This window comes from Oenanthe melanoleuca, chromosome 7, assembly GCF_029582105.1.
Source record: "Oenanthe melanoleuca isolate GR-GAL-2019-014 chromosome 7, OMel1.0, whole genome shotgun sequence".
Taxonomy (NCBI): Eukaryota; Metazoa; Chordata; class Aves; order Passeriformes; family Muscicapidae; genus Oenanthe; species Oenanthe melanoleuca.
Window position 1 is genome coordinate 32227747 of NC_079341.1, and position 12147 is coordinate 32239893.

At 36.7% G+C, this 12147-nt stretch overlaps 1 protein-coding gene across 1 annotated transcript in view; it reads right to left on the reverse strand.

The window, feature by feature from the left end:
• LRP1B (LDL receptor related protein 1B) overlaps positions 1–12147 on the reverse strand; it is a 610286-nt gene that overhangs the window by 75476 nt on the left and 522663 nt on the right. Inside the window, exons 61-62 of the mRNA XM_056496787.1 lie at positions 2219–2407; positions 1469–1617 (exon numbers count right to left, since the gene is read on the reverse strand). Of these exons, the coding sequence (XP_056352762.1) occupies positions 1469–1617; positions 2219–2407 (338 nt within the window). The remainder of the gene's footprint in view (positions 1–1468; positions 1618–2218; positions 2408–12147) is intronic.

The window sequence follows — 12147 nt, forward strand, 5'->3', positions numbered from 1 at the left end:
ATGTGATGCTATTTCTTGAACTCATACTACCACTGAATTTATTAGACTGGAAAGGAGCCATTCAGTCAACTGTTAGTATATAAATTCACTGTGGAATAAGCTCATAATGTCACCTAAAGAATTTTTTTATGTGCCTTTTTTTTTTTTTTTTTTTTTAATCTAAATTTGAGGAACTAAATACAGGGGGGAAATTGGTAGAAAATTTCCCATTTTAAAAATTATTTAGAGCTTAAGGAAACAGAGAAAGACAGCAGGCAGGTTTCTTAAATAAGATTAGTATTTTCCCTTATATAAGATTATTACTTGAGTGAAACTGTACTTCTTATTAAGATGGCCACTGCTCTCTAAAATTAGGAGTAAAACTATTTTCCTTAATGCTGGAAATCATTATCATGCATCATGATATAGAACATTGAAAAAGGTCATTAGCACAACTTAAATAAAAAAGAACTACTAGTAAATCAGACTACTAAGAAATATTTTAAAGGCCATATGCACTATAACAACCAACCAATTAGTTGTCTGGGTAGAACACTCCAAAGGGTTTTATCAAAGTGGTTCTCTTATAAGAAATCAGTATGTTTTACTTATTAAAAAAAACAAAAAAAGTAATAAATGTTTATTTTAAGTAATAGGGAATACAATTTAGTGTTTTAATTGACTAAATTCTTTTCCATTTTACCTATTGGACTGTTTTTAATACCTTTTAAGCCTATCATTTTCCTATCTTTCTAACTGGACTAAGCTTGTTTTCTTTTTTTAATGCAAAATTCATTCCTGCATCCCAAATCACTGTTATGCACACTTTGTATTTTGATCTTTCAGACAAATGTTGTTTTTCCAAGGCTATTCTCACAGGTTTAGCAGCTGTATTTGTCCTGGTGGCTGGCAGGGAATCCAACATTTGAAAGTGAGTGAGTTCTGCATTCTCTGGAGCAAAAGCCAAAGCGAGCCTGTTTCCCACCTGAGTGTAGTGGGACCAGCTGCAGCCCTGAGTGCTCAGCTCCCTGCACAGCTCCCCGTGCCTGGGGCAGGGCAGGGCAGAGAAGAGGAAGAGAAGATGAAGAGGAGAGGAAGAGGGAGAGGGAGAGGGAGAGGGAGAGGGAGAGGGAGAGGGAGAGGGAGAGGGAGAGGGAGAGGGAGAGAAGAGAAGAGAAGAGAAGAGAAGAGAAGAGAAGAGAAGAGAAGAGAAGAGAAGAGAAGAGAAGAGAAGAGAAGAGAAGAGAAGAGAAGAGAAGAGAAGAGAAGAGAAGAGAAGAGAGAAGAGAAGAGAAGAGAAGAGAAGAGAAGAGAAGAGAAGAGAAGAGAAGAGAAGAGAAGAGAAGAGAAGAGAAGAGAAGAGAAGAGAAGAGAAGAGAAGAGAAGAGAAGAGAAGAGAAGAGAAGAGAAGAGAAGAGAAGAGAAGAGAAGAGAAGAGAAGAGAAGAGAAGAGGAGAGGAGAGAAGAGGAGCAGGGCAGGCACACGTACCTGGCTGGCGGTGCAGTTGGACAGGCACGTCCTGTTGTCCGCGGCCAGGTAGAAGTTGGTGGGGCAGGCGCAGGAGTGCAGCCGGCCCGGGGCCAGCAGGCACAGGTGGCTGCAGCCACCGTTGTTCAGCGTGCACACGTGTCTGGACACTGTGGGCAGAACAGGGAAGCTGGATCAGAACCCTTAGCACACTTTGGGGTGTCTGCTCTCTGGAGGAAGGAAATTGCCTTCCATGTACTGTCTTTACAGCGCAATGTCTCAAGTCAAAAACCCGCGAAGGCAAACTCTTCCTTTTGCCTTTAAACTATTCTCTGTTGTATGCAAAAATGAATCAGGGATATCAGCAGATAAGACACCACTCACATTCTCTGACATTACCTCAGTCCAGCAGTATTCTTCTGCAATATTAACACTTCTCAAAGAACCAGGTAAAAGTTTTCATGACACATTCTTCACCTCTTAAAAACGGTAACTTGTACTTTAATGCAACTGAACAGTTCTGTGCTTTCAGTCAGCATTTGGGTTAATCTTTAAACACATAAATTATCTCTCTACTGAACAATGGATTTAATACCCGATGTGCTTAAAACACTAATCACAGATTTATGTTTAAAATTATAATTTGAAAACTTCTACAATTTGAAAAGAAACAGAAACAATCATTGTAGATAAATGAGCATGCATTTAGCACGTGGTTACTGAGTTGAATACATCAGTAAGCTGCTTGGAAAGCAGAGACAGAATAATTACCATCAGGCTGCCTGTAGGAGTGATACACCTGGATGTCTGTGATGGTGTGCCACGAGTTGATCAGGGAGAGCCTGTCTGAGCCAGAGGTTTTGTGGGCACGGCTCAGGGATTTGGTTTTCCCGTCTGTCCAGTAGATGTAATCCTCAAACAAAGTCAGTGCAATCACCCCTGGGACATCTTGATTAGGGACTGGAAGGAGAGAACTCAGGTTAATGTTCACCCTTGGGAAACTGCCAGCTAAAATATTCCCCCTGCACAGGCTGACAGAGGAAATGCTGTGAACTCCTGAGAATAATTATGGTGACAACACACCAGCACCACAGAGTCCTTTATTATCAGATACAGTGAAAGTGGATGGAGGACAAGCCCTGTTTGCTTAGGATGTGTTGGCCCAGTCAGTGTTAAGGAAAGGAGAACTTCAGTTAAAAAAACAACCTCCAGATTTTAATTTAAAGACATGTCAAACTTTAAAGGAATAAGCAACAAACATTACTTCTCCAACTCTTTGCATAAGCAATATGAATTGGCTCTTTTACTGGGATAAAAGTTATTAGAAAATATCCAGAACATAATATACACATCTCCTGATGCTCTGTGTTTAATACCCTTTCATACAATTAGTAGCATTTAATTTCATCAAAACATACTGATAAGGGAGACAGGAAAAATATTTTTAAAATTGGCATTAAAATAACCATTGCAGTAAGATAGATTATTGATCATTTCTAGCATCACCAACCACACAATATAAAAAAAGAAACAGTGATGATGATAGACCATAGCTACAGTATCACAAAATTATGAGCCAACAACATTTGGAAAAGGATGGAAGGACAAAAGGGAGAAAAAGCTTTGGAGCATTATTTGTCCTGCTGTATACTCCTTAATCCTGAAGTATTTGTTCTTGGTAAAGAGTAATTGAATGCCACTTTTTTTTTTTCCCCTCCATCAATAGTAGCTATCATAAATCTCACAGGAGAATATCTGACCACAATAATTAATTTGTAAATGATAATCTTTTGTAGCTGAATCACTCTAATTACTAAAAGGCAGACCAGAGCACTGACTGTCATGTTTAACATCTTTACCTCTCTTTCTGCATCTTTTTACCTGGAAAGAGCTGACATAGAACTGGCAAATCTCAAATTCCTGTTGGAACACTTCATAGCTGACTGAGATCTGATGACTGATACTGAGTATATGGAACAACAACTCAGAAAATTCAATTTTCTATCCAATAGTTCTCCCAGTACTGAACTCCAGTGCAGGGCATGCTGCTCTCTGGTCAAGGAGACCTTGCTCCTTAGGCCTGAAATTATTTTCCCTTCTTATATTTCTCCATGAACCACATCTATCACACTGAAATAACAATGTGATATTTTTGAAAGACCTTCATAGCATTTCAAAGAATTCAGAGTCCAAAGAAATCTCAATTTTGGCACTCATTACAGAGGCAACTTTGCCACAGTTCCATGCACAGTACAGTGCAAGAAAAGCTGTTATAATTTCTGTGATTTGTAAAATCCCATTGTGTAATTATTTCAATGAGAAATACAAACCAGGCTGGCAGGAGAAGCAGGATGGGACATCAGAAAGTGCTGCCCTGGATGAGGCCCTGAAGCTTTCCATAAAAATAATTATTTTATTCTTGCTTCAGTTCTGAGACAATATTGGTTCATATAAATTATGACTCTTGCTTCTACTTTTAGCATCACATTAAAGATGTCAAAGGTCTCAACTCCAGTCTCTCTAAAGACAAAAAAATCCTGTTTTATATGTTTTTTTTCTGATCAAAGTTAAAATTAAAATCCAAATAAAAGGTTAGATAAACACCTTAATGTACATAAAGAGATTTACGTAGAAAAAATTTATTTTGATTTCATCATCTCTATTATTCCCTGCCAATGAAAAATACACTGAATTGTCATCGTTATTTTGGATATCCTAGAAGCACACCCCATATCCTAAGCATAGGTATATGAATGAATGCTTATTCTTTGGTTTTGTGGATGTTTGTGGGTGGCCAGACAATTTATCCTGCCCTCACTGGATTAGACACACATCAGAATCCAGATGAAACTTTATATTCATGAGCTAAAGAAGATTCAGGAGATTACCATACACTGCCTGAATTGTCTCATCACACTGCATTAACAGGGAAGCCAAGATGAGAGTGTGGCACAAAATATTAAATATCACAATTAGAACACTGCACATAAGAAAACTGGTCATTTACTCAAGTACAATTCTCTTTTATTAAAAAAAAAATAGAAATTCTGCAAAGCACCAGGTTTAAAAGCTTAACTCTTTCAAACTTCTTAAAATAAATCCACCTTATCAGGAACAATGCAACAAATGTTAGTCTCTGTTCTTTTTATGCTCTTTAAAAGAAGAATGACAAAATAGATTTGTTTCTAAAAACTGGCTTTCATATTACTGCCATTTATAGGTATGAAGTTGAAACTGTCAATGGCTTAACACTCATAGACTCAGGTTGCAGTTTGTCCTGTCACTATTTTTATTTCTGAGCAACTCTCTAATTTTAATGGGCTTTTGCATTAACTTTTCATTAGTTCATGATCAACACAAACTTGCACCATTTAAAGCTGTAAAAGCTACATGTATTCTATTGTGAAATGTGGAGAAAGTTATTAAAAAATCAATTAAAAAAGCAATAAACAGTACAAATATATGCAAATGAAAATCCACTTGAAGTAAAACAATATAAGTATAGAATCACTGGACAAATATTTCTTACAAAAGTTCTACACTGACCATAAAAATATAAAATTCTTATAAAAGAAGAAATAATAATAATTGCATAACAAAAAACCTTATAAAATTTCTTCAGAGCAGACCATAAAGCTCAGTGGATTTTCTTGTAGAAGATAAACCTGTAAAGTCAGAGAGAGTTTTCTGAAAACAGGTATTGAATTGCAACCAATTACTGTTTAAGGAATAGTTCTATCATAGCTGAATACAATTTTTCTTTTCCTTGTAAGCAAGGAAACATCAGAACTGCTGACATGTAAGAGGTTATAGAATTTACAGTTCATCAGCTGTGAATGACCTAACAAAAATGAACAGAAACTGAGATCATTTCTACATCTGATTATCTGGTGGAGCATTAAAATATTCTCTCATGCTCTTTGTTTTTTGCCTTTGAGGACATCAGTGTTTCATGATTTCCAAAATTTCAGGCAGTGAATACTGATTTTTTAGAAATGTATGGAGTAGTAGAAACACCCACTTCCTTTTTTTCCACTCTCTCCTTCAACTCCAAAAAGCTTTGGCTGATCAAACTCATCATAGATGACATACAGTAGTTAAGTGTTGCAATACTAATTGCAACTAATATTAACTAATACTAACACTAATACTAACCCTACAGCAAACTGCATGGTGTGAATCAGTTTTAAAAAGGAAAGGAAGACTCATTGCTCCTCTTTCCTTGGTGAGCACTGCAAAACCAGACAATTTTTATGAAAATTTTAAGTAAAGGCAGGTTAGCCACAACAAAGTACTTCTCTTTCCTCTTCATCAGCTAATTGAAAATATTTTATCACATTGCAAACCCCTCAGTAAGAAAGGAACATATTCTGTTAAAGCTAAATAATTTACTTTTGTGATTCCTTTCTCCACCACAGCCTCCTCCTCCCAGAGCTGGACAAGTTCCTTGCAATTCCTTCTCTTTTCACACACCAGCTGCCAACTCTGATTCTCTTGTGGTGTTTAATTTTATCCATAAATCATGGATTTTCTGACACTGAATTCTAATCCTAAACCAAAGATGATGAGAAAAGGGGCAAGAAAGAGGATGCAGAAAGGAAAAGGAATGCATGGGCCTTTCAGAAACTGAAGAAAAAACACAGGCAGGTAATAAAAGGGAACAATGAGGAGCCTTGCAACAGATCAGAAGTGGTGGGAAATAAAAGTTATTAGATACTCAAAGACAAATAAAAATGACAATATATAACATAATAAAGGAAGATAAAGTGCTGCATGAACTTAAGAGAAGAGCCACAGGAGGGAACATGATTATGTAGACACATGAGAAACATGACAGACTTAAAATAATCTGTGTCTCTCTCCTGAATTTTGTATGAATTTTGATCCAAGAATATAAATTCATAGGCTGTAAGTCATATTTGTGATACAAATGTTTACTTTTCTCTGAGAAGTGAACTCTGCTTCCCTTATATTTTCTGAGCACATTTACTTAAGCATAAAAAAAAAAAAATGTTCATTTGATTTCAGGAATGAAAATCATTCTATCTAGGACTCCTGAGCTACAAAACCTGCTTATGGAGAAGCCATACAGAAGTGAAGCCCAGCTCCCTTGGCTCTTATTGAAACACAAGTTTTTCCAAAAGTAAAAGAAAATACAATAACAAGAATAATAATAAAAAAGGTCTCACTGGTGGGTGATAAATCAATGTACCAAGAAAATGTGTCCTATAAAGGATGTTGACCTCTTCTAAGAGAAAACAACTACAACAACCCAAAAAAAACAAAAACAAAAAAAAAACTTAATAAAAAAAACAAAACAAAACATAAAACTCCCCCAAATCAAAAAACCAAACAAAATTATCAGTGCCCTATCATGTTGATAGACAGTTGATCCCTTCCAAGACAGAAAGAGATTCATCCATTCCCTTTCCAAAAACAAGGGACTGCAACCTTGTCCTGCCCTTGTGCAAAATCACAAAATCAGGAGGGTGAAATGTTCCTGTGAGGCTCTTCCCAAACCTTCACCCAGCTAGAGAGCCAGTGCTGGGAAGCAACTGCTAAAGCAATTAATTGTTGTTAAGCAGCAGTTTAAATGACTTGCTAGCTCCCCATGGCATCAGAGGAGTTTCTGTTTAAGATTTTTGGCACCCAAACACAGAAAATTTACATGGGTGACCAAACCTGAAAACACATTTTGAATTCTACCCTCTGAAACTTGATTTTCTGAACTGCCATAAAACAGAAATAAAAAGCCTACTGACATCTTGATCTAAATGGAAGCAGTGGTAATCTCCTAGGAAGGATTATGAACCCTCCAAAGACAAATTGCACCAGAGAAGAACAATACTTAATGAGAAAATAGCAATTAAACCTACAAAACCAAATAAACTTGGAGATTGCTGATCTCTTCTGCAGCAATTACTGCCCTCACTGCCCACTTTTCAATTGAACTCCCTTGTAGCTGTTTCTGTCTCATTTTCATTCAACTTAGAGTCTGAGACACAGTCAATACCTTTTTATTTCTTATACTACTTACTCCTGATGCTTGTTCCCTCTGATAAGAATTTGAAGTGCTTAGTCCATAAAATTAATAATGAATAATGACAATAAGATTATCTCTATTAAGCTTGTATGTAGTTTTGACAGATATAATTATATTTAAGTATATTACATTAAAATATTTTAAAAACGAGATATTTTATAACCATTATTACTTTTGTGAAATTGACAATTTGTTTAAAAACCTAAACCTGTCAAACCCAATGAACAGAAAAAAAAAATATTCATGGACTATATATAATAAGTCCAGCAATTGAAGCTATGTTTCACATTAAAAAAAATAAATTAAAAATACAGTTTTAGGATGCTATTATCATACCTTTAATAACATGTCCATGAAAAAATATATACATCACACATCATATTAGGTAAAGTATGGAAGATAAAAGTCCTAGCATTCAGTGGGGGATATTTTGCCAGTATAAAAATGCAACAGAAACAATGAAAACTGAGAATATTTCAGTACAACAAACTCACACAAAACTTGTTACATATCCCCAAACTGCTACCACTAAAGAAGCAGGAAATCTAGACTTAAACCTAAACATCTTAAGGCACTAATGTATTTAAGATATTAAAGCTCACTATTAGGCATAGCAACACCATGAGAAGAGATGCATACATTTTTCAAAATCTGCCTGTAAAACCAGTTGATCAAAACTAGGAATGAAAATATTTCACTCTCTTCCACTTTGAAATGATTTATTGCCTTTTAAAAATCACTGTGAGCAGTTGTTTTTATGCCAGTTACTCCAGAGCAGTAGAACAATAATTAAATTATTCTCAAATATATACAAGTCACTATTTGAGTAGAACAACTCACAGTGTGCTAGTGAGTTTCAAAGGTTTTAAAATTATTTTTCAGATTTTCAGAGACCCTTTACCTGCCTGCCAGCCCCTCACCTTAAACTCTGTCTTGCTGCTGGTTTTGATATCCATTCCCAGCAACCCCCAAGCTATTCCTTCTTTTATCTTTCCCTCTCCTGCCACCATCCAACTGTGAGGACATAAACTACTGGGCCACTTTGGTTTATCTCCTTTATCTTCTGCTGAACCAGTTCCTGACCAACACTGCAACTCCCTTGATCAAAACCCTCCTGTTTTCCCTTGTGTTGATATGAGCAGGGAGAAAACAGAAAATTGTGGTTTATGGTCTCTGTAGTGATTGCCCCCTGACAGGAACAGCTGCATGGAAAGTAATGCTCATCCCTTAAAATTTGTGATGGCACAAGTCCAGATCATGGAGAAGTTTAAAGTATAGTGAACAATTTTCAGGAGTTTATAATCTAATTTGATTTGAGTGTATTTCACAAGACCAGTGGAATATACAGAAACCAACCTGCTGGCAGCCTTCATAAACTGGGTTCCATAAATTGGAGACTGGGGAAACTTGGAGAAATGTAACTGTGTGAACTGCCTTTAATATAATCTGAGTACTTTTTCCTGAATATTATCCTTTAAAAGAGTAGGAACACAATAAAATGAAGTAATCAGATTTAGCAAGACATATGGATTGGAGAATTTTATAGGAACAATTATGAAAAGTGAATCCAGAAGTCAATAATGGAGAGGAAGAAATTATCAGCTTGTGCTATCAGATGTGACTACAATGAGTAATTCTATAGACTCCTCAAAAGTTGGAAAAAAACTGTTGTCATATCAGAACTACTTCTCCTCTGCTCTGAGAAAAAAATCCCTCTTTTCAAACTTCTCTAGTTTTTGAGGCATGAAAACTTCCATTTTAAATCTGGAAGGAATTGGTTTCTATAATCTTTTGGATCACTTCTACATTCAGGCAACTTTATGAACATTTGGATATGCCCTCTCATAAACTCTGGTGGCTGAGCCCAAAATTAGACACAAATACTCATTTTCTACCTACAAACTCCTTACAGTAAGCAACTTTTGAAATTACAGGCAGTAAAAATTGAAATGTTTGTAATCTCCAAACCCCTAAAACTTGCATATATGCTCTCCAATCCTGACAACTGCAAACATTCAGGCAGAAGCTGTCTCAAGAACAGGGTGTTTTTTCAAATTGAGTTACTCTAGGAAAGTTATTATCTGTTAAATATATTACAGCTAAAGAAGTAATTTAATAATAATAATTTAGTTAAAATGCAACACTTTTCCATTGCTTAATTTCCATGCCCGTGTCAGATGAAGGAATTAAGTGCCCAACTTTTTGTTTTTACAGCATAAAACATCAACTTGACACAGTTTAGGGCCTAATCTCAGAGAAGTTTCTGTACTTCCTAAACTGGACTGTCATATTTCCATTTTATAATTTCATTACATGAAATATTTATCTTCAAAGTGAAATGGGAGAATGCAGGCACCTCTGGGATTTAGGAGCTCTGAAGCTTGGGAAAACCTGCATGGAGCAACCAGACACCAAGGGAACTGTGAATTCTGCATCTCCTCTGGGTGGTGGGAGCAGAAAGCAGCTAAGTCTGACAAATTCTTAAATTTTTTATTTTTTTTGAAAGCTCACATAAGTAAACCAGCTTAGTGCTTAGCCAGATTAGTGCTTCAATACTTGCTTAATCATTTACAGTGTATAACACTTGTGAATGCTGCAGTGCTGAATTGGCTAAGCTCTAAAGGCAGTTTATATAACCAAGCATTAAACTTCAAACAGCTCAGCAAGGTCACTGCTGCCCCCAGCGCCAAGAAGAGCTCCCAAATACTCCAAGATTTCTGGCCTAGTTAGCATGTTTTCAAAATTCTTACTAGGACTCTCTTGGCAATTATAAAAAACCATTTCTCTATTGAAATGCAGAGGAATTTTACAAGAGGAAAGCAGCAGATGTTCTTCTCAAAAAGCTTTAAGGTCCATCAGAAACAAAAAAATGTAAAAGCCCAGACTTGTTGAAAAAAATGTTAACACCAAGATCTAAATATATGTAAACTCTCATTGCATTTAATAGACATCCCTTAGTTTAACAGACAGAATGTCAATAATTAGCCTAAGCTTGTGTTTATCCTAAATTATCTGAATATTGCACACTGTCTCATGCCATCCCTTAATGGTAGGAAATCCACCAATTCTGAAGAGTCACTTACTTGCTGTGTCTTTTGAAATCTCTGTGGCATTTTCTGACACATTTTGTAACGGACAATTTAACATCCAAAAATCATAGTCTCAGAAAAAAACCTCAGAGCAAGCCAGCCTTATCCTCAGAGGTCACAGAAACAGGTGAGAAAATGCTTAGTGTGCCATTAATAGCACTTCAGATTGCATCACTCACAGCATTCCCCTTCAGACTTTTTCCTCTCCTCCGTGAAAATGCATTTTGTGGTTGCTGTATCAGTGCCTTTATCCTTCTCCATTTGAGAACACAAAGGACAACAGCAAACTCAACCCTCTCCCCCGTGGTTAACTTAGACAATGCAGAATGTCCAAAATGACAAAGGAAAACAAACCATGAAATCCATGTGAAAAACATTCCTTCGAGTAACAGAGTTATCACAAGAGATAAAACTTAATCTTTCTCATTTAAGTGCTTATCAGCACGGATTACAGACTTCAGAAACACAAGGGGGGATCACAGTTCCAAACACTGAACTTCCCTGAGTTTCCCCTATTAAAACATTTCTTTTACAAAGGCAAAATTTCATCTTCCAAAATATTTCTGGTCTTGTGCTGAATCATGAAGAAATTAAAATATTATTAGGTTGATTGTTCCAGAAAAAGCAGGGAGAAAGGGAAAAGACTCTGAATAAAGTAATATTGATCATTATGTGTGAACTCTGCTCCCCTTGTAGCACCCACAGGGTTGTTTCATATGTGTTAGACACCAAGAATTCTATCACTGCTTTATTAAATCCACAGAAACTTTTCTACAACTTCATTTTGATTTGATGATAATGTTTTGAGTGAAACTCCTGGCAGCAGAAAGTGACAAATGCACTAGGTGTGGGCAGGCAGGAGAGGATCCAGAATCCAGACAAGGGACACAAAGACCATCCAAGGCTTGGGAAGCTGCCATGAGAGCAAAGGGTGAGGACCTGGGTTTGTTCACTCTTGAGAAAAGAAGAGAAACCTCATCACCAAATTCCAGCCTTTACAGAGGGCTGCAAGGAAAAAGAGATCCCTTTTTACATGGAAAAGGCAAGGGGTGATGGAAATAGGTGACTTTTGGGAAGATTTCAAATGGAGCTAAGATTTCAAACTGAGCCATTGGAATATCTTCCCAAGGGAATGGTGCACTGGACACTTCTAAGAGGCAGCTGGACATGGTTGTGGGTCATCCAGACCATGATTTTCCCAGAAAGGGTTGCACTAGGTGATCCATGAAGTCTCATCCAATCTCTATGACAATTGGCTGAGGAGAAAATCTTGCTTTCACATCATTTAAATACCTCAGGATCTTTCTTCCAAAACTCACTTATGGCTTGAATATTTATGCACCATCTGGACTTCAAAGAGAAACGTCCCCAAAAGCAGCACAGTACCAGCTTTACACAAAGTCATTATTGCTTTTGGAGCTTGCCTCAGATACTTCACTGGTACCAAATTTGGATAAATTTGCTGTGGCATTGTGACAAATTTTCCTTCTTCTCCAGGATCAGGCATCCTCAGGAGAAGACATTAACTCTGCAGATATAAAGCAGTTGAAATTGATTTTACCCAATTG